General features: G+C 43.5%; 2 protein-coding genes across 7 annotated transcripts in view; one reads left to right on the top strand and one right to left on the bottom strand.

Annotated features, from left to right (window-relative positions):
- The window catches only part of LOC105668373 (kinesin-like protein KIF26A), a 316,872-nt gene extending 294,878 nt beyond the window's left edge, over nt 1-21,994 (top strand). For 3 of the 6 annotated variants that reach the window (XM_012360716.2, XM_067358968.1, XM_067358967.1), the window contains 8 exons: nt 2,965-3,162; nt 13,479-13,691; nt 13,932-15,578; nt 16,116-16,364; nt 16,851-17,306; nt 17,576-17,851; nt 18,343-18,609; nt 18,894-21,994. In XM_012360716.2, coding sequence (XP_012216139.2) covers nt 2,965-3,162; nt 13,479-13,691; nt 13,932-15,578; nt 16,116-16,364; nt 16,851-17,306; nt 17,576-17,851; nt 18,343-18,609; nt 18,894-19,066 — 3,479 coding nt within the window. In that variant the 3' untranslated portion in view covers nt 19,067-21,994. Of the gene's footprint in view, nt 1-2,964; nt 3,163-13,478; nt 13,692-13,931; nt 15,579-16,115; nt 16,365-16,838; nt 17,307-17,575; nt 17,852-18,296; nt 18,610-18,893 lie in introns of those variants that run through there. The other 3 variants (XR_010891197.1, XM_067358966.1, XM_067358970.1) reach the window with 3 other exon arrangements.
- The window catches only part of LOC105668376 (uncharacterized), a 189,104-nt gene that overhangs the window by 3,037 nt on the left and 162,478 nt on the right, over nt 1-23,589 (bottom strand). The window lies entirely within an intron of this gene.

The following is a 23,589-nucleotide window of genomic DNA, read 5'->3' as shown; positions in this document are numbered from 1 at the left end:
GCCGAACTTTGTGCAATGGAGTGGGATTTCGCGCGACGCGGGGAGAAAGGGGAATCGATAACTCGAAAATAAAAGGAGGCGCGTCGGAGAGATAAGAGTCTAACGGTCGTAGACAAAGAGCCGCGTAAAAGGAAGCCAAACGAACTCGCGCGGTCTTCCCTCTCTTTTCCGAAAGTACTTCAGGCAAGTCCGCGAGCAAACTGCTTTTGATCATCGCTACGCGAGCGTTTCTTTCCTTCTCACACTTTCCCTCATTTTCCTTCCTCACCGCTCCAACTCCTTCTCGCACTCCTTTATTCTTCTCTTTGTGCCCCGACTCTCCCCTAACTCTTTACCTCCTTACGCCATCGTCCTCTGACGTAAAAAAAAGAGAGGGAAAAAAAAAGGAAGACAAGAAAGGGAGATCGTCCGCGGTTAGAATAGTGAGGGGATGCGGCGAACAGAATGAAAACCAAGAGAGGGGGAGGGGAGACCAGATTTGCATGGATCTGCGAGAAGAGAAAGGAAAGAATACGCACGACAGAAGCAATCTAACCAGCTCGGCAATCTTTAAAATGGCGCCTAGCACGCACCTTTTATTTTGCGCGTGTGATGTATTCGTCGGTGTAACCTACCGCATTTCACTCGCGCGTACACGTTTGTTACCCGCGGTCTGAAAAATCGCGTGCAAAGAGCATGTGGAGGAACTGTGAGGAAAAGAGAACTGTGAGGAGAATAAGCGAGAGAATGTTGAAAGAGAGAGAGAGAGAGAGAGAGAGAGAGAGAGAGAGAGAGAGAGAGAGAGAGAGAGAGAGAAAGAGAGAGAGAGAGAAGGCGGGAAGAAGGGAGAAAGATGAGAGATTTGTGCGTTCAAAGCAACGGGACTTGTCTCTCGCGAAGGGACTGAGAACGACCAGAGAGCTAACATACAGATATGGCGGCGACAATGGGCCCGTTTGTACTTTGTAGCGCGTTCCTAATTACCCCTCCCCCCGCACAATCTCCACGACGGCGGACACCCTGCGAACCCTTTGAGATCGCGGAAGGACCGTGAAAGTGGATTATGCAACGATGGCGAGGGGAAGAAGCACGCGTACTTGATGCACCGAGACCTCCCTCTCTCAAAAACATGTGGCTTTGACAATGATAACCTTAGTAAGCGATTATAGTCAAAGGAACCGCGTGCGCTACGCTCGTTTCAGTTCTGCCGTTGAAAGGATTTATGCAGTTTTTTTACTAGTTTCGCGCGTACAAATTCGCACAAATGTATTTAACTTGTTTTCATTCTGCGGTTCAAAACGCGTGTATTAAATTTCTTCTTAATCAATTAATTGCATCATTTAATAGCTTGTTGAAAGCACATAATTAGATCCTTTATATTTTCGAATAATATTTTCACAGTCCACCTTGAAACTCATAAAACTATTTGCAGAAAAGAAATTGCGAGAAGCGATACGAAAATTATAATGCACATGCAATTTCTGCGATGCAATCTATATTGACGTTTTTGTCGCACAGCGGCGTACTCGAGTAGAATTTTAATTACCATTCGCATTCGTTTCGAAGTATTCTTACGCGGGAGTGTCGTGCCCGGTCGTCTGAGAATGCAGCGGCTGCCGCTTCGTTTTTCCGTCGTCAGGCGGGCCCGCGGATCACGCAGCGGCATAGCGCGAATTCTTGCGGAATTTTTGCGGTTCGTCCGTTCGAATCTTATCAACGGAGTAAATTCTGCGAAACGTCGCCGCCGAAAAGTTCCGCCAGACGCAAAAGCTTCGTTACCGAGATGGGCCGATCTCCCTCTTTTGCCGCGCTTCTAATTAAATAACAACATAATTCACCGTCTTACATTAAGACAATTAAATAACGTTTAAGATTCAACGGCGGCGGCTGCTTTTCCATTATACCGCCATTGCCGACGGGGCTTCCCTCCGCCAGGATCTTACGCTTCAACCTCTCGTTCTCCGTATCGCAAACCTCCCCTCCGCCATAAGTCGTCTCCGCTCTCGTCGGACCGTTTTATGATTTTAATAAGAGTTCTTTTATTTCTCTGTCAATAGTGGAGAGCGTTTCAGCTTAGCTTTCAATTTCGTTGAAACTCTCGCGTTAAAATTTCGCAAAGTACGAGTCCGTTATCATAATTCGTGCTAAAATCACCGTTAAGCGAACCATTTTTGCGCGAATTGCATTTCTGTTGTCGTCGTTAAATAAATTAATTTCAATGTTTGTTTCGCGTTATCGCGCGAAAAGCAGAATAACAGTCGATCGTTTCGCCGCTTATCGTCTACTTCACGGCGTCGATATAATCCCCGCTTGTCATTCTCGTTACGTTGTCGTCTAAATAGTAAACAAATTAAGCGGCCCGCTCAGGCTCGACCGCAAATCTGGCATCGCAATTATTGCACCCAGCCGGCTCGCACGCCGCCCGTGTACATAAACGGGATTTTCAAACTCGTCCATGTGAATTGATTCGTCGTGACACGCGAGGGGTAAAATCGCGATTATGCCAATCAACAATGAAGCTTGTCCACATACCGGTCGCACCGGTGGCACCGGTTACGGCCGTTAATTCGATCCCTGCGTCAATAAATCCGTCAGGCAAGGATCATTCGAAATATTAGCTTTGAGCCGTCATCGCTTCTATCAACAAGACAGCGGACAGCGGACTTTCATTGCGCCACCTCTAAATACTTTATCTCTCGCAATAGCTTTTAATCATAAATCAAATTAACCATAAATATGAAATAAAGTGTTCGACAATATAGATGCAGTTAAATCGCACGAGTTTCATGAAACAAACAGCATAAGCGGACAGTGAACTAGTTATAATTAATTCAAATTGCGGTGAATAATTTTCATCAACGCTATTTGCATTTACATTGCACGTTTAAACGCTGAATATCGCCTCCGACGTTTACATCCCACATTTACATCGTTCGTAATCAGCAAGCATCCGCAATGTTTAACAATTTCTTCGCTCTAATTCAGGCAAGTCTCATACCATGCTGGGAACCCCGGAGGCTGGTCATACACTGGGCGCAATCCCCTGTGCAATCGCGTGGCTCTTCCGTGGAATTTCCGAGCAACGTCAGAGAACCGGCGCCAGGTTTAGCGTCAGGGTCAGCTGCGTGGAATTGACCACCGGTCAGCAACAATTGAGGGACCTGCTTGCGGCGCACGCAAACGGTAAGTAATCTTTCAATTACGAAAAGTATCCACGCGCGAAAAAGTTCGGTCTTTTTGTTCACGATACTGCTAACTAATTAAGATCCATTTATCATTTATCAATTTCCCGCCAGTTGTATTTGCTACAAGTGGATTATAAGTATTTGTCTTTGCCGTTTGGAAGCGTTAGAAATCTCTATCGCGACCTGGGCAAAATTAACTATAAATAAATTAAATATCTGATAAAATTTTAAATGAGATAAAATTATGAAAGTACTAAAAAATAAACAATACACTGATTTAGTATCTCGCGTTTTCATCGGAGTGAACCGCAGTCAAACTTATGCGGCTTTTCGTCGAAGAAACTTGCGTGCTCTAAGAATCACTTATCTCGGACTATCCTCCCTTTTAAGGGATAGAAGGGAAGTCTCTTTCGAGACAGGCCTTTCGAATCGTCTCTAACCTCCGGAGCGCGACTGAAACTTTCTCGAGCGTTTTCGCTTCCCCGCGATAGAGGGTTCAGCGTTTCCCGCAATTAATTCGGTGCCTCGAAACAATGCGGCCAGGTATAATCGTTTAGATTAATTAATGCAAAGAGAGAGAGAGAGAGAGAGAGAGAGAGAGAGAGAACGCGGCACGGCAGGCGAATTGTGTCGTCGTGCCGACGCCGTATTACACCCGATATATAATCCTTCGCGCGGTAGCTCCACTGATTTTCAGATCATGGTTCTAATCGCATCCAGACGCCGGGATTTAACCTAAGGATTCTCGCGTAATCGGAACTAATGCGCGGCTACGACAAACGCACTTATCAATCAATATATTCGTGTCAAACTTGTCGAAGTGTTTAAATGAAATTTTCCATTTACAAGATCTTTACAAACTGCACGTAAAATGCTAAAAATATCATGAACCTTTTATATTAGATCAAAGTGATTTCGAAGCTATATAATTGTTTTATATTAAATGATATTGGAGTAACTTTATTGCAATATATAAGATAACACTGCAAAATGAATCTGTAGAATGAATATTTTTCGCTTTCTAGAAATGATCAAAAGAGGTATCTTTATGGAAATACAAACATTTCGCGGCTGTGATCGAGCTTAAAGACAGCACGGTCCGCCTGGGGCCGCGTCGCGTACGGAATTCCACACGGAAATTGCAATAGCTTGCACGTTCCATTTGTCTGATATGCGCATTTGCCCGAGTCGGGCTCCGACGTCTCCAAATCGACCAAAACCGGTCGTGTGGATGGTGCTCGAAAGCAGGGACCGTCGAAATTGTCCTCTCTCGATCGGGAATGATGCGCGGAGGATGCCGCGGTAATATTCAGGAAGTGGGACGAGACTCGCGATATTGGTCGCTATTTGGTTTCGTCTTCACGAACGACGTACCGAACGACTTGGTCCGTAAAATTGAGGGACAGAATTATTTTCTTCCCCTACTTCACGTTGACCATCGCCCATCTTCCCCTTCACGTTTGTTATCTGCTTTTTGTGCCATGCATCTCAAAGAATCGCCAAGGACTCGCTGGGCTAATAAAGAGTCGTTTCTTCGGAGGGTAGATTGCTATGGTGCACTTATGGGAATGATCGTCAAAGGTCGTCAAGAACATTGCTCCGAAAATTAACTGGGTTGCCCGCTCTGGAAACATCTTCCTACTCGCTTCAGAAATGGGCTCTATAAATTTGCGCAATATCTCTCTGATGTCAGGCATTACGCGAGGTTATGATCCAGTTATAGATCATCTGAACATACGATTCAAATAAAGATTTTTAATTTGATCTTTCGCGTTGTGAACTTTAATATTCTCCCTCTTCTATTCTGTTTCAATTATATATTAATTGCAGAAAAGTTTGAAAAAGTCAGAGAAATTTTTAATTATCAAATTGATTATCAGTATAGAATTTTTTTCAGAATTTTTGATAGCAATAAACAAATTAACATATTTTTTATATTTGTCAGGTTTTTATAACGTTCTGAAATAGCGAGTCCGGAAATTTGCCACGGCGATTCGAATGCGCACATCTCTCGGGCACGCTGAAATTTAATTTTCTGCCATGTCGCGAAACACTCCTGGGGACTTTACAGTCATGAAAATTAAGACGTTTATTGCTGTTACCGAATGCTCTGAGCATGTGCGATTCGCGCGTTCCGCGCGTAAAACTCGCGTTAGACGCGTCGTTTCAATGCTAGCTTAACGACCGCTCGGAGCGGATCTTTCCGCTTTTCTCGCTCTCGGGACTAATCAAGATGCGACGAGATTAATTTTCCAGCTTATTAAATAATTAGCTCGTATCTATGGAATGGTCTTGACTTTCTAAATTCTTATCTCTTCCTGTTTTGATCATTATTTCCTTTTTCCCTTTTTTCTTTCTCACCTTCTGCATCTTATTTTAACGGAAGCTCAGTAGCAATGGTGTAACCATAACGTTTGAAGAGTCCACTCGCACTGAGGATTCCTTTGTTTCGAACTTGAGATAAAAATAATTTTTCACTTTTCAGAATTGCACAGTAATTTTAAATAAAAACGTGAAAAAATGTAAACGCATACAAAAAAACCATTTCTAATTAATCATTCTTTTTGTTATCTTTTTATTTTCTCTTCTGCCGTCTATTCGTTTATCCTCTTTTCTTTTTCCTTTTGTTCTCGTATCTTTTTCTATCTTTCTTTCACTTTGCAAGGACATTAGTTACGCCACTGCCGGGTGCTGCAACCAGCGCGTTCTTCGCTCAAGATTTAAGTCGAGTAGCAGCACCCTCCAAGTCCGCGTTTTCCCCAGCGAACTTGATAATCCCGCCCGGTAATTATTTAAAGTTTTCGACGGTCTGGATGTTACGCGAGTGCCGCCGACGGAAAGGGGAGAGAGTGCTTCTGAGCAAAGGTTTACCTTTGTTACTTCTAACTATATGCAATGGAATATTTAATTAAGCTTACGCCCTAATGCAATAATTGCGGCAACTTGCGGTGGAATATTTAACACTTAACCGAGCTTAAAACTAGAGTCGCTACTTCTTCGCACCGGGTGTCATAAATGAATGCATTCGTGAATAAATAACTTGGTTCTTTGTCGATTTATATTTGCTGCGCGCTGCATTGCAAAATATAAATAGAGGCTCCCATTTAATTTAAATGTGAGTGTTTAATATTAACATTATAAACGTCAGTACAATTTTTTTCCATTAGTACATGAATCAGTAATGTAAATATCGAGTTGCTCAAATGGTTACTAAAAGCGTATTTACTAGTTTATTATATTCAATATGGCTTTATATTAAATTCAAACTGCTATTGAAAAAATCATCAGACAAAACACAATTATTTTTCTCTCCCCACAAAAAAAAAAACCCTTTCGAAGAATATATATTTATAGATCATTCCAGTTCCTGCCACTGACTATTTAATAACATGAGTATTTCGTGACATCCAGCAGTTATCTGCAATTGAGTCAAATATTTGCAATAACATTGTAGTGCGTGGAATAAATAATAAACGTGCCAATGAATAAATCAATCGAATGCATAATATTACATAAGCATGAGAGAAAACCAGCAATATGCATTCGTAAATATATTATATCTCGACCAATCTGCCTACACAAGTAAAAATCATTTTCTTTCAAACGAAGCAAAATAATTCCAAGTGTTAATCCCAATTGTCTATCAGCCATTTATAACCCATGTTTCTATTCGCGAGAAATTGGAATTAAAATCTTCAAGTGATGAATGATTTTAGATTGAAAATTTTTCGTATCGCAGAACATTTGACGATACATGGAAATATCAACCAAAATTCGAGATTCACCACTAAGCCGACCATTGTTTCGTGGATGTTCGATTACACGAATTGTTTGTTAATACTCAATTTGGCCACTAACCATCGCCGATCGGAATACTCACGATACCAATAACCGCGATACCGCATCGACTAGATAGCACAGAAAGTACAACAGCTAAACTATCAGCGTTGCCATCTCTGGACTTCGATCAAATGATTTCTAAGGCTATGGATAACAATCACGACGCATTGTAACAAAGCGATATATCGTAAATCGGTACAAATGAAATTATTATATCTCCATTCTTTATTTTTAATTTATTTTATGTTCTTTTTTATTATTTTTATATTAATTTTTACATTGTCTCATTACTAAAAAATAATAAATAAAAATGAAATAAAAATAAAATTTCTGCAATTTTTTCAATATAAAACAATATAATAAATTCTCTTTGAAATGAAAAATATATTTCATATTTAACAGTTTAAAAAATTCAGCCTGTTACAACTTGTCCCACTTTTCGTAAACTAAATCATTTTAATTGTTAAAAGATGTGAGTTTTATTTTTCAATTGTACTTTAGGGTTACTCTACGCGCGGACCGACTTAAGATCATCGTGATCGTAACTGGCGGTTTGCCGTGTACTTAAAGCAGAAAAGGCGGGTGCCGTTAAAGTGCCGAATGGTGGAGCGGGGAAGGCATGTCGTTTCCGAAACGGCCGTAAGTTTTCTTTCCCCACAGGAAACTCGGTCACAGTCCATTGCTCGGCGCCATTTATTCGGAAGCCACTCGGTACGTAAGGCGACGGTTTTCTTTAATTGCTCGTTGCACAATAGATCTGGCGGCCTATCCCCCCGTGAAAGTTTGCGGGAATGCTTGCGGCGAATTATCTCCTAATGGAGAAGGGGACTCGCGCTAAATTCCACGATTGTGGAACGATAACAAAATGCGCAGTCTGTAAAGAAATTAAAATATCCGATGCGCAAATATGCGCATGCAACGCGAATGCCTTTACACGAGCAAAAAAGGAACGACGAATCAGGAATTAATGTAATAGTTTCAACTGCGAGTGCAGCAAAGTTCAGATAAATGGAGCAAGCTGGATACTGTATTTACTGCTAACTTTCAAAAAAAAGAGGAAACGATAAATGTACGGCATTAAATCAAAACTCTAGTTTATATTAAAAGTTCTCCCAACTTTCGGTACAAAAATAAAGTCAGCGACTAAACGAGCACCCCTCTGCGTATTACAATGAAAAGTGATTTACGGTGAAATATGTTTTCGCGCGTGGGAAAAGACCAATCGTGTCTCTCCGAGAGAGGGGAAATGTCTCTTCAGTCTGATTGCACGTCGTCTGATTTCGGCGGCGAATTCGACCATTAATTCCGCTTCCTTCGCTTGCAGCGAGACGACGGAGTCGTTGAATTTTCGTTAACCCTTTCACGTCGCTCTCATATCCGCGCCGTTCGCTCGCCACGCTTCAAGAGAGTCTAGTATCTGACACTTATTTCGATGAGTTTAGGTACGTCAAGTATGCAAACTTCGTCCTCCATTAGATCCAACGAACACCGACTGCTTTTACTTCAATACGCGGTCCGCCTTAATTTTATCTGCGGTTCGTTAATTTTCTTCTGCTCTCCTTTCGGCTTCGTTTCTTCGCTATCGAAAGGTTCGTGATATTACACGTGGATACACAGGATGCCTTGCGAATCGGGCGCCGTCTTATTCCGCGCAGACACAGGAAGTCCCGCCGCATGGTGCAACCGATATATCAACCTTGACACTTTCGGAAAAGCCGGCCGCGGCGTGTCTCTATAATGCACTCTTATGTACCGAAGCGAACGAGGAAGTAAGGATACTTTGAGTGATGTATGATACTTTAATGTGGAACATACTCTTCAAGTTATCATCCTTCGAGTATTATTAGATGTTATACATATCTATCTAATCGGTTATCCGTACGCTCTGTAATTTTTATACGGCAAACGCTACGTGATTTATTCGTCGTGAAATATTTATGGATAAAGCATTGAAATAAAATTTTTATATCTATTATAAAAATCAATTTCCCAGAAGTCACGTTATACGATACGGATTCTATATGCCGCGGCACTGAAAAAACACCTTAGGGAACTCGCGTCAATGACCGTAGTATTGCTCTCGCCGGAGTTCATGAAATGAGAGTGTTTCAGGATATTAAATCGTCAGAAAACCTGTACGACGTTTATTAAATCGTAAGGGACAAAATTGCTTTGTTCCAGAAAGAAGTACATACATAATTCTATTCCCGGATCGTATTCCACGTAGGGTCTTTTTGATTCGTTATATTTGGAAAAGTATAATGCAGAGATTAACAAATTTTTCCGAATCTCGAAAATGATTCTAGAATACTATTACCATTGTTTATTAAATCTCGGGAAATTAATTTCTCGCGACAGAAATGATCGTGCAATATTAAATGATTCTGTGTCACGTGCATTCTAATGATCTAATTCGCTGTTGTTGGCTCTATGGTGTTACACGGTGTCTGGTGAAAGGATTAACACTGTCCAATAACACCGAACATCTCGCGTCAAGAAATCCCGGCATAATGGTGATCGCCTTTAATAACGATGCAAGTGGATAAAACTGTCCCCGAAGGGCTCTGATTCATAACGATACGTCACGCGTGCTCCGGGGCGAGAAACTTCTCGTGGAAATATTGCGGAGCTCGGGAAACAAGTCGCGTACCGGGGCGCAGCCGGCCGTCCGGAAAGGCGAAACAGATTTCCTTTACTGCCCTTCTGCCCCAGCGACGACGAGGACTGTTACGATCGAGGGGATCGGGCGCGGAAACTGTATTCGAAACGCGTCGAAAAACGATTTATTCAGAGGGAGGTTCGAGGCGCTCCTTTTCTCCCGATCCCCTGCGACGCCAGCAGTGAGCGTAACGCTCGTTCGTCCGCTCACAATTGCCGTAAACTGAAACCGCGTCCATTACGTATTTCTTTGCCGAAAGGTAAGGTGCTGCGCACAGATTCTTTTTTTTTTTTTTTTTTCAATTTTTTCCCCCGCATTTTTCGTTTCTCCTTTTACTTCGCGTTGCAATCGTCGACGTCGCGGACTTGTCGTCTCCTTCCTCGCGGTACTTCTGCACCGCAGGGCACAGATGCCGGTAATATTACATCCTCTGGTCCCTTTTATGGATATTGCTACGCCGCTTCTGCACCGTACATCCACGCTCCATATCTGTGTGAATTATTATACGCGGGCCACGGTGTATATACGTGCCGCGTATATCCGTATAACTTTGGCCAGACCGGGCCGTCCTTATTATTACCTCGAGGTGTAGCCTGTCGTGCATTTCGGGGCGTCGTATTCCAGTTTGCGAAGTTTAAGCGTCGTTTACGTCACCCCTCGGTCAAGAAATCGGGAAATTTATACGATTTAATGAGAGCGGGCGCTCTAATACCGCATGATGATAGAAAAAACGCCTTTAAACACGCGTCTTTAACAGATTTATACAGACAAGCTACACAAACAACATTGTTTATCTTATTAAATTTTTGTTTTCTGAAGAAAAATCAATCTCTCGTTAAATTTTTCTTTTATACATAAAGAAATGCATGTTGTGCAGTCAGTTGAGCATTAAAAGACTCTAAAATCAATCTAAAATTAAGACACGCCGACTTAATGATGCAAAAATTCGCTATTAAATGCAGCGAAATGTAGTGTACTTACTACTTTAACAATTATCAACTTTTCTCCTTACTTTATCACTGCGGCTTAATGCCAACAGAAGCCGGAGAAACCGCGGACTTATTCGAGCCACTTCACGTGCTTCATAAATATTAATACCCCTTCTCCCTTCCCACCCCCCTTAATCCGGATTCTTACAAAGCCCTGCAAAGGCTTCTAACGCTATCGCTCACTTTCGCGCTTCTATTATTAAGAGCTTTCGATATACAAAATCCGCGGAATTATCTAAATTTCTATACAGGTGCGCACTATTATCGATCTATGCAAATAATCTGATGTCGCTTTTTTCTCTCTTTCTCTCTCTCTCTCTCTCTCTCTCTCTCATTCTCGCTCTCATCGGATACGCCTCGCCGAATTTCATTATCGAACATCTACGGCTAAGTCAGTTCCCCGAGACTTCGCAAATTACGGAAATCAAGGAGGCTCGGGCAAGTCTAGAGGATACTCCCACCTCCCGCCTTCGCGCGCGCCTCTTGTTTCCCTCATCGCACGCTCAACTGCTCAGCGGAGGCGGAGCGGCTCGCTCGGACCGTAGCAGTATATCTCGTCTAATATGATCGGATATAGTCGAAATCAATCGCTTGATGACTCGGCGAAAGCTCGCACGGAGCCCATTCGTCGTGATCCCGTGCGAAGCTCGCGGCCATTTCCCCGGCGCGGCATAAAGGAGCGGTAAAAGGTTTCCGGCAGGAACAGATGTGAAAAGTCGCAGACGGCCTGGCGGAAATAAACTGCGGCATATGTCGTCGCGCCCCGTCCTTATCCTTTAACGTCTTTCCTTTGCGTTCTTTATGATGTCGTGATGAAGGTGGAAGCGCGAGAAGACGAGCTCGCGTTCGGCAGTAAAAGGCTAATTGGCAATTTACGAACGTGGATGGGGTTATCTAAACACCATATAAACGCGAATGACGTCCAGCGTATCAACCGTAGCGCTCCGTGGCGCTCCGTGGCGCAGAGACGTGGCCGCATAAAAATACACGTGCGGGGTTAGTGAGAGCGACGGTGAAGTAATTTCGGGTAGACGAATGCGCACGGTGCCGGAGATACAAAGCTACGTAGGTACTCGAGAAGCATTACTCGAATTAAATTCTCGTCCGCGTGCTCGTCCGGGCTCTTTTATGGATCCTTCACGTCTCGCGGACACGAAAGGAGCGCATTATCAAACGTGCTCTTAACAATATTTACGTTCCCTTTAGCTACTTTTCAGTTGTGCGAGATGCACTTCCGAATTTTATATTACTCGGATTTTTATATTATTCGGACTTGAGATCCGTCTTCGAATCTCCGACTTCCCGGAACTCCCATGCCGCACTGTCAGAAAATAATCCCGAAAATGTAATGGCGTTTTCATTCGATTTCGTCCGCGACTCTCGTACTTATACAGTACCGACGTTTCTTGATCGAAAATCCGCATGAATTCGCTATCGCAACTTTTTACGAGCTTTCTTATGGATCGCTACGAATTCCAGTGCAACGGCGCGAAGAAATCCTTAGTCTGCACTTTCAATCCACCGCCGTGAAGCGTACGATTTCATCTCCATGCGAAAAGCGACTTGAATGCGTTTGATGATGTTTCCGACTTTCCTTTCCTTTGTTTCATATTTCACATTTTTTCCACACAATCAGCGAATCTACATGCATAAATATGATGCGAATCGATTCCAGCTATACATCATGCATTTATCTTAGTTGCTATACGTTCAACTTGTACAAGATTTCTTCTGTGTAATATGTTGACGGAACGACGATAAAGAAAATAGATTTCTTTTTTATTTTCTGAATAAGTAGAATCAAGATTCAATTTCGCTTCTATTATTCCATTATGCGAGAAACGATTCACGGGTCATTAAATTTTATCCGCCCTGCGATTTCCTTACTTTAATTCAACATATCGTAACAGCAAACGTGCTCACGCAATCGCGACGTTTATCACCGCGTGTCCAATCCGAAATAATTGATAGCTCGCAGTGCTTTCTTCGCGATCTCCTCGCAACTTTTTATCCGAGCGACTTTCCTTTTAACCGAGGATAACTAATCCTCTTTCTCCGTCTACTCCTTTATGACCCGACTGTTTTATTTGCACGGCGAAGTAGCAACAATACGAAGATTGCATTGCCTGATCCACGCGCCCATCCCGACCTCGTAATTGCCCTTTTACGCTGATCACTATTTACAGCTATGTTTCGCATTACGCTGATTATTCGCATGTAGCTCCGTGACCAAACGCGTGATAAAACACGATAGCGAAACGTAGGTATCTCCAGCGACGTATCTTCCGACGTTTTATCGACGTCGTAATTCAGGACGAAGCGTCCCGCGGATATCTCAACCCTCGCTTCGACCGATTTACGGCTCCGAGTGGTGCGCACCTGCATCTCGATCCTCTTCGTTCTGCGCGCGATATTATTTTTTCGTGAAATAATAGAATCAAATTAAACGGAGAATACTTGAGGAGCTTATGCAAGCTCGGGGTGAAATTCTACGCAGGATGCATCCATTTGGCAAAGCAAGGAGCCTGGCATTTTATAATTTCTTTATGATTAAAATGCATAGTGATTACGTCATATCGCTAATATAACGACGTAAAAAACGGATAAGCGCGCAAGAAACAGATATATAAAACATTTTTATGTCATAAAATGTGTTCAATATCGTCGCGAAAGTAAATTGTGTCCACGACAGATGCGAAATATTATTACGCAATACTACTCTGCTTATCAATCTCGCGTCGTCTTCTCCGCGTGTGCTACGCGAAACATGAAAGTGCGAAATAAACATTGCGTAATACCGTTGCGGTTTTTTTTCCTTCTTTCCAGACTCGGAGCAGTCACCGGCCGTGTATCTCAGAGACGATCCGCTGTTTGGCACCCTTCAATTGCAGCAGCACAGCGAGCTACGCGCGCCGACGGCGGAACGCGCGGCTTTCTACCTCGACGCGGCGGTCGCCGGTCGTCAGCGGGAGGACGGCGACGCGCACATGCTTTACACGCTGCACGTGTACCAGTACAGCGTCGCCGGCAAGGGCGGAGGTAAATAAATCCCATCTCGAAAACTCTCGTATAAATCGTTACTGCGCTTTCCACTCTCAAGACTTTTCTCACAAAAATATCTTGAGAAAAAGATTTTATAGCCTTTCTAAAGGCTGTTGATTATACATTTTTCTTCGGATTTTTTAAATATATGTAACGTTTGTCGTCGTAAAATTTCTCTCGCTCTCTTCACTTTACGTAATGACATTCGAAATGAGCGCTCCTTTCTCGACTGTGCAGTCGCCGGTGGTAGAAGTCGGCTGCACCTGATGGACTTGGGAAACTCAGACCGCGGCAAGTCGTCGGGCGGAATTCCTCTCTCCGGTCTGGGCAACATTCTGCTCGCGATCTTTAACGGCCAGAAGCACTTGCCGTACAAAGAGCATAAATTGACTCAACTGCTGAAGGAATGCCTCAGCTCTTTGACCTGTCACGCGGCCATGATAGCCCATGTGTCTCCCAACGCCCAGCACTACACCGAGACGCTAACGACCGTTCAACTGGCGTCGAGGATCCACCGGATGCGACGCCGGAAGATCAAGTTCGTCGGCAGCGGCACACAGGGTACCGGAAGCGGCGGCAGTTCCGGCGAGGAGGCGGCTCGGCAGAACAGCGAGTGCGATCCGAGCTCGAGCGATCTGTCGGCCGACACGGTGATCTACGTCGGGCCGAGCGCCGACGATGCCACCGACGGCGAGCATCCGCCCGTTTACATACCTAGTTTGAACTCGGGCGACAATCGTTGCGTGATGGGCAGAGTGCTTCGCGGTTCCGCCGCCGAGAGGCCGAGCAAGATTCCGGAAGAGCGCAGTCCGGCACACAAGTCGAAGACGGTGAAAACGCTGACGCAGACCGCGTCGAAGCAGACCTCGCCGGCGCACAGCGCGACACCGAAAGCGAGTCCGGCTAGGAAGAATTCTTCGTCCAAGAGCGGCTCGGCGTCCAAAATCAACGATTCGCCCGGCAGCAAGATTCCGGTGGCGGCGCCGAGTGGCGGGTCTGACGAGCAGTGGATAGACGGCCCGAGAATTTCCAAGTCGAAAGTCGCCGAGGCCAGACATCTGCTGAAAGATTCTCATCACAAGCGGGAGACATGGATCGACGGGCCGATGCAGCTGACCGGCGCGCCGGCGTTGCAGCTGCACGCTCAGCATCAGCACGCATCTTCCGGCTACGGCTTCATGGACAGCCACAAGAAGAGCATGATCCGGAAGTGGGTGGAAAATCAGTCATCGCAGATACAGCGGGCGAAGCACGCTGCGCCGCGGCTCGAGTCCTCGAAGCCATCTTCCGGCCAGTCGTCCGGCCAGTTCAAGGAGCTGACGCAGTTCAAGACCTGCGGCGGTGCGGAAGATGATGATACATCGCTGTCCACCGTGGAGAGCGACAGCCTAAAAGCGAACGAGATCGAGGATATAACCGAAAAGTTGAGCGCCAAGCTGAATCTGCTTAACGTCAAGTCTAACACGGACTCGGGATTAGATCTGACAGCTAGCCCGGTGATGGACGACAGCATCGAAAAAGGGAAGCTCGATCTGCCGGAGGACGAGGACGACGATGAAGAGATTGTCGTGCCTCCGCCTTTGCCGTTGATCGAGCCGCTCAGCAACGGAGTCAGCCGAGAGGTCTCCATGGAAAGTCTGAATCTGTCGCACAAGGACATCGTCCTACCTTCCAGACACTCGTTGTCCTCCGAGGACGAGATTTTGGAGATCGTCGAGGTGGAAGACTTGGAACCGGTACCTATGCAGGATTCGTGTCTACAAGTGACTGAGGAGGACATCGCGCTCTGCATGGGTGAGAATCCGTTGCCCGAGAGCGACCAGGAAGAACATCCTCTAAGGATTCTTAGTCAGGAAAATCTCACTGTAGTGTCAACTTTCACAGGTGAGTAAATCTACGCCTACACATTTTTTTCGAAATTGATTTTTTTTTAAATAATCAATTTTTTTAATATTTAGATTTTTATGTTGAATATACATTTAGAATATAAATTTGTTGCGTCTTTTAATTTTCGAATGCCGACTAGCTTGATTTATTATAAGCATTCTGTATTTCTGTCTAAAATAGTACAACAATTTCTCTTTCACTAACTAAACGTTTTTCTTCCACATACAATTTCATTTAATCTCTATCTCATCGCGATTGCCTCTGCCGCGCGAAACTCAAAGTTCTGCCGAAAGCGTTGTTTTAAAATCGACTTTTCCCGAAGCGCGTAATAGCCATATAGTAGAAAAAAATAATTCGAAAAGAGAAATCCTCATGTAATTACATGTCATTGTATCTGTTCTTCGTATCGAAGCGAACAGCTATAGCCCAGTAATAGTTTCACTGTTTTTCTTCGTTTGTCTTCACGGTGACTTTTTGCGTAGCGCGATATAAACTCGGACGGGCGAAAGATATGAGACGAAAAATAAATTCCAGACTCCATGTCAGTGATGTCGGACACGGAGAGATATAGACCGCACTATCCACCGCCAGTCGGCGCGGGTGTCCTGCCCAGGCCTTACTTCGACCACGAGGACTTTCTCGAGCAAGAGACCAGGCATAAGTTCGATCAGTTGGCCCGCCTCCACGAGCTCTATCAGAACAAACTCGCGCTCGCCAACGTCTCTAACTCCGTGACTTACCAGAGAGAAAACTCCTCCACTGTCAACGTGCGAGACGCTCCATGTAAGTTTCATCAGTTTCTTTTTGCGGTTTGATGCTCGGTCAGTCGTACGGAAATAAAAAGAAAAGGCAGACATCCTTTTTACCGCCGGCAACGTCGAATCCCCACGCGAACGGACGTTGCCTGTCACGCGTTCGTCAGGATTACTCCCGTCGTACACAAGCTTTGTAATCCATTGCTCGATGTTCGATGTTCGATAGTCGTTGAAAGCGATTTTTACACATTTTTGCTCGTCCCCGCATTCGCGCTGACGATAATACTTTTACATTTCATTCCTGTTTGTTTCCTATGATAATTGATAAAATAAATTTACAAAATTCGAAAAAAAATTATAATAATTCAAATAAAAGAAAAATGAAGTTGCTATCCGCTATTCGGTTGGAAACGAAAGATCGTCTTCCGAATAAAATTTAGATTTCAATCAAGGCACTACAGCCAGCTATCTGCGGTCTACATGCAGTATAACATTAATGCAGGACAAATTCCAGCAGCGACCGTCTTCCGTCCGCCGTCTCGCTGTCAATCCTTGTCCCTTTCGGATGTCTTGTTCAACGACAACGCGAGCAATCACGGCAGCATCTACAGCGAACCCGCGTATATAGCCGGCAAACCCGATCAGGAGAAGATCTGCGATAATTGTCGTCAGAGCATGTCCAGACCCGCCACGGCCTCCTATTGGTACCCTAGCAGCGTCGCTCATCTCGCCAGTCCCAGAAGGTACTGCGGCAAGCTGGGCGACTGCAATATTTCCAATCTGAGGCATCCGGACGGTGCTTCGAACCCTAATCTGAAGGAGGAGATCGAAAGGATACCCGGAAACGGAGCGTCCGGCTCGGATCCCGAGGAGGAGTACATAGAGGCTAAGAAGCTGTTCACGGCTGCCGAGAGGTCCGAGAGAACGGTTACGGGAAAGTCCGACATCGAGGAGGATCTGAAGATTCAAGGTGCGAATCAATCTAACAACATTCTAATTTTTATCCAAAGCGCCCTTAAATTGTTTTAAATCTCCTACGTTTTTATAAAAATTTGCATTGATTTAAAACCGATGCAAATTTAAATCATAGCATCTAATGTTTAATTTAAAGAGCAAAAATATCGAATAATTGTATTTTGATCAATTTAGATTCCAATAAATAAGCATACTTTACTAAATTTGCAGTTGAAAATTAATAAATTAATTAATATACTTTTGCAATCTATTTTTATATCTTAGGCGGCACGCCTTTGCAATTGCCGATGCCATCTTCGTCGCCGTCCTCCGGACGAATGCAACGTAAGATCCTTAGCCTCGGCTCCTCGTTCGGTCTGAACAAAGAAGGTTCCGACTCCGGCGCAGACACAACGCCGCGGGCGGCCAAGCTATCACCAGCTACGCTATCCAGACATCGTGCCGAGAGCTCCGGTTACGACAGTGTCGTTAGAGACAGCGAGACGAGCAGCATCGCCAGCGACTCGTCCAGGCAAACCGGCGCATTGCAGGAGCATCAAGGTAATCGTCAAATATCTTTCGATTAACCGCATTTATAAAAGCGTGCGATCGATATAATAATTCTCGAAATAACTTTTTCTACATAACAACGTAGATTCTCTAAAATAAATTAACTGAGTCCCCTAAAAACAGAATTGAGACGCATCTAATAAAAACGCTTATACCAAAATACACATTCTAACACAAGTCTATCTACTTCTTTGTGTGCCAGTTGCAGCTAGACGATTATTTCTATTACTCGCTTCGCATGGAAACCCTCTCGTTCCAACGCAATCGCTATTTATCCTATATTATAGTCTAACATTCCACTCGTTCTCCAACTATCCAGCTCCAGTCAAGTACGTAGAGCACGAAAGCCTTCGAAAGCATTGTTGAGAGCTTCACGACCCTAGAAAGGATACAGAAACCCTCTAAAACGATCCCGCCGTACGGTGATTCTCCTCAGGTGGCGCGCTCGGGGTTCTAACTTCGACGTTGTGCGGGTGTTTCAGCGGTGGAACGGCGGGCGGTAGGGTGCGGGCCTCGGCGGTCGCGGGCCCACTGCCGGGCTCAGCCGGGGCCGCCCGCGGCGTCGGCGATTCTCGCATATACAGGCGAGGACGTAGACATCCTGGACAGGCGCGCGCGGGTGCGCTCGAATCCACGTGGAACGATGTCCAGGATACACAACCTTCGCCTGCGCCAGCGCCTTCTTAGACTGGAACTGCGCGATGCCAAGCGGCGCCTTATGGTGCCCGACTGTCGCTGGGATTATAATCGTAAGTATCGCTTTTATCACTTTTTCGCGCTACAAACTACAAACATTTCAATCTTTTCGCATTGAAAGAAGATTTAAAAAATTCCTCACATTTAAAATGTTTCAACAACGCGGAGATAAATTAATTCAGTAATTGACGTCTGTTATTTTTATCATTTACAATCGTGATTCTAACAACGATTCTAGTTTTATAAACGTAAACAAATTTTACGCATCGAAATTAGCGAAATTTGATTAATAATACGTATTTATGATTACGTTTCGTTGTGTTTGTTTTTGAAACAGTGTACGTGGAGGACAGTATGGATTGGCGAGATCCGTCGTTTTTGGAGGCTCTGACGGCCGAGACATGCATCTTGCAGAAGAGAGTGGAAGCCTGTAAGAGTCACATTCTCCTTGTCACTTGCTTCGACTCTTGTCCCCAACAACCGACATCGGCCGAGATTAAGACCACCTAACATAGATTCAGATCAGCGCGCATGACCGCGTGTTGATCTCTCTCATCAATCCCGCCCACCCACCTACGAATTTAATCGTTGAAACGAGACGAGCGAGGTCGCCGGAACGGAATAAAATTAGCAGAGAATGGCGTCGATGTCGCTCGACTCCGTCCAGTAGTTGTTAATGATATATTATGGTATCGTCACCATCATCGTACGTCGCTATTGTTAAGCCTAAAACGATACCAGCAAGATTTAAACGAGATATTGAAAAAAGAAGAAAGCTAAAAGTTTCACCGAGGTATCGCACACGTACACGCACACGCATGTGTCTTATCGAAGTTATATTATCGAGTTATACCGAAAAAATGTATTCGTGTTAGAGATTTCGCGATTGCTTCAATTTCAACGATGTTTCTCAGGATACAAGCCGAAGGTGTTAGGTAATTTCTGCGATTGTTACACAGCGACACGAGCTTCGATTTCGAGCGCAATGATTTCGCGCTGCGTTTATATTGACATTAATGGTTCAAAACGTGAGAATCGGTGCTTCGTTCTTACATCTATTGTTCATCAGAGTCATTTAGGACATTACTGCGCTCCCATCGCCTGACTGATGACATTAGTAAGCTATAAGAGGGAGATTTCCAAGCATAAAGACTGCCGGCCAATCGGCCAAACTGCGTGTTCATCGGGAACAGCGACGAGTGAAACAAGCAGATGAAACCGTCGCGATAGATTAAAGATATTCATCTCAATCTAGGGAAAAAGAAAACAATACGACACGCGTCGATATTCGTAACGTAAGTCGATGAAAAAAAAAAAAAAAAATAGCAATCGACCGTGCACTGAAAGACAGTCGAGTGAAAATCGAGAAAGCCGATTGTGAATGATTGCGAGTCAACTACGATTATCCGAGCATTGTCGATTGTATAATACCGATACTTGAGGTCGGCCACGCTATTTGAGTGGCATAAATCACCATTGATTAAATTTTTCCTTCTCCATCTACGTTATCACTAGGATTACGCTTCAGGGAGGGAAAGGAAATCGTTAAGCGGCGTCAGTTAATCTGGGTTGTCAATGGAAATGATTCTGAATGATGAAAGTTAGAGTATTAGAAGTAGATGCAAATTTGTTTATGAAAAACTCGAGCTTCGGTTTTTAGAAAAAGCCAAACGGAAAGTTTGTCGCGAGCGAGCGAGCGAGCAACGCACTGCCAAAAGAGTGCAAAGAAACTTTTTATACGATTAACAATCAATCGATTAACGAAACGCGCCGTAATGTATCCAATGCACGCACGTTAATTCATGGTATTATCGTAGCTTTAATCGTTATCAGCAGTTACCGCACTTCGTAGGGTTCTGTAACTCACTTAGAAAGGCGCGCGAGAAAGAGAGAGAGAGAGAGAGAGAGAGAGAGAGAGAGAGAGAGAGAGAGAGAGAGAGAGAGAAAGAGAGAAAGAAGAGAGAGTGCGAAAGAAAGAAAGAAATGGAAAGAAAGAGACAGAGTGAATGAGGAAAAGAAGGAGAGGGAGAACGCGCGTGGAAGATAAGAGAAATGGGAGTAACTATAAATCGTAAACTTTTGCTAATCGTAAGAGGCTCTCGGTTCGTGCGAGTGTGTGCTATTGAAACTCGACGAAGAGAAAGGAGAGATGCGGGAGAGAAACGACTCTGGTTTCCGACGTGAGAATGTTACGCGAAGAGAGGACGCGGATAGGACATAAGCGCAGAAGCGGGGATGAGGTCGGGGAGAATAAAAATAGATGTGATGAAAATAAATCGGTATAGGAGTAATGCAAGGCAGAAATAGAAGTATTCTAGTTTTCTGACGCGAGTCGTGGTGGACCGACGGCCAATATCGATATGGAAAACCACCCATTTTTTCTCGTCCCGAACTGTTGTACCTTGAAGTTCGTTTATGCATGATATACACGTACATGTATATGAAATATATAAGCGCACACACACACACACACACACATACACACACAATGCAAGCGTTACCGACGTGAGTAACACGCGAACACGCGACCGATCGTCATATATATATAAACACACCGGCCGGCAATTACATCCCGCATTTAGCGCTAAATGCAGGCGCCTAATACCAGCCTTTTATTGACTAATACAATTTCGCGAGTAAAGATTGCACTCCGTGTTATTACAGACTGAAAACTTATATAGCCGCATTTAGCGCTAAGCACGAAATGTAAATGCGGTTCCATGCGCGCGAACGTCATTTTCACAGACTCGCGGAATGTGCGATGGATTGCCGATCGGTAGACTCGCCGTCCGCGGGTGGAAAGTAATCAAGTGACTCCTTCGTGTCGTCCCGCGCTAAATTAAAAAAAAAAAAAAGATCTTGTACGCTCATTTCTCCGTGTCTCACTCATCTACGACCAAAAACGTGAGTTCGCCGCCGAGCCGTCGTCATTGCTTTGTCCTACCTTCCTTCTGTTGGGAATGAATGTCCGATATATTGTTGAACGGATCGCGAGAGGATTACAATTGACGATTTTTCGTGCTAATCGATTACTCGAACTGTCGATCGGTTATGATAGTTATTATGATTGAAGACGTAGCATTTCGTTCGCCGGTCTTCCGAACGAGAATTATATCCGGAGAGCAAATTATTATATTTTATCGTGTAAAATGTTAAAAATTCATGCATGTGATGTTTTATTTATCTATCGTCGCGTGTCCGAATTTTCAACTTAAGTTAAAAGCATTGCCAAGAGCGTGTCAGTCCGTCTACCGGGAATACAACAGTAATAATAACGAATTATAGTGATAGTAATTATTAATTGTAACTAGCGACCTACTTCCACTTTCCATTGGAAAACACGCGTCTCTGTATCATAGTACTTGTATCATATTTATATTTTATATGTACAAATTAGTCATGTAATTTCTTGTAATAAAGATCAATTTACAACGTGAATCATTAATCACTTTTTAGCCCAATTGTCCTGTCATAAATTTTAGTCGCCATCAAAACTACATATTTCATAAAATATGCAACTAATTGTCTTCTTAATTCAACTGCAGGAAAGTACTACAAAAAAAAAAAAAAAAATACGTATCTTTTTACGCCAGGCATCTCAAATTCGTTCTTTTTCAAAGTGGATTATACCAGTTTTAAAATAAACGACTCGCGTATCGTCTACTGAACAAGTGCTGGAAGAAGAGCGACCCTGACGAATTCTTAAGACAATTTATTGGGACGCTCTAGGCCGCGACGCAATTCTAAGCGGCATATGCGAATGTAGGTCCACCTCCGTTTGTCTGTCGACGTTGATACTTTGTTTCACAACGCGAAGCTGCACGCGAAGTTATGCGCGTCGTAAGAACGGGCACAATTTAAGATGAATCACATATCATCTCGGAGAAATTGCATGACGGACATGCGAGCGTAATCGCGCAATATATATGAAAAACGCGGAGCGCTATTAGAATTTGATGCGATTTTTAAATGTCAATTTAAAATAAATTTTACTTCTCGTTATATTTTTGCAGTTTTATACGATGCGAATATAAAAAAGGACTCTTAAACTAAATATTTCTATAGTGATTCAATTAAGATCAGAATATCGATCAGAGATATTAATTAGAGAAGAAAAAATGATTCATGAAATCTATCGATTGAGGTGCAACAGCACGCGATATAATTGAAATGCAAAGCAATGCTCGAAAATCACTGCGTCCGTAATGTCAGTCAATTTAACTGCGGGATGCGTAACCTTGCAGCTCAATTATGCCAGTCACTGGTAAAATATGATTATGGTCGCAATTAAATCTTTAAAATCCACGCGCTGATTACAATATGTATCGCGTAATCGCGGGACCTTGGCATTTGAATGGATCGTTCGAAGATACAATTGAATCAATGACGATTCTACGTGCGAAGAGAATATGCGCCATAAGCGCACTGCAATAATACGCGAATGATACCTACATACTTGCCACGCGCGCAAAATATGTGCAATTTGATCGCGCACACGTATCATGTAATTTACGAATCTATTGGTAAAATCATCTGTTTATCACGAACTATTGTTATGATTTAAATATTGCAAATATTTGGATTTTATATTTTTACACGCGCATCCGCGTAGAAATGTAAGGACAAAAATATCTCGCATAATTTTGTGAATATTTCTGCATGTATGAATCGTTAAAATATGAAAACAATTAATAAAGAATTAAATGTATAAATAAAACGCAGCTGCTCTCTATGGTACTTCACCGGGCAACAAATGTTAATCGGAATTGAAATGTGTATATTTAAATAATAAGCTACAATGTGCATGATCACGCAACGCGATATTCACGTAACAACCCCGCCTATGTGGAATTTCGCAAAAATTTCGTAATTGCACAAATATTATTTATTCAGCGTAATTAAATATAACCTTCATCAATATAAAATAAATTATATATTCGGTATATTAGTGTATAAAAAATTAACAAATTTATCAATTTGCTCATGTATCTTTATGAACAGAGCAGGGATTACTGCGTCGAGTAGTCATCGCG

Source organism: Linepithema humile, chromosome 7 (assembly GCF_040581485.1).
Source record: "Linepithema humile isolate Giens D197 chromosome 7, Lhum_UNIL_v1.0, whole genome shotgun sequence".
Lineage (NCBI taxonomy): Eukaryota > Metazoa > Arthropoda > Insecta > Hymenoptera > Formicidae > Linepithema > Linepithema humile.
The sequence above is the reverse complement of the archived record's forward strand: the minus strand, read 5'-3'. Positions and strand labels throughout refer to the sequence as shown.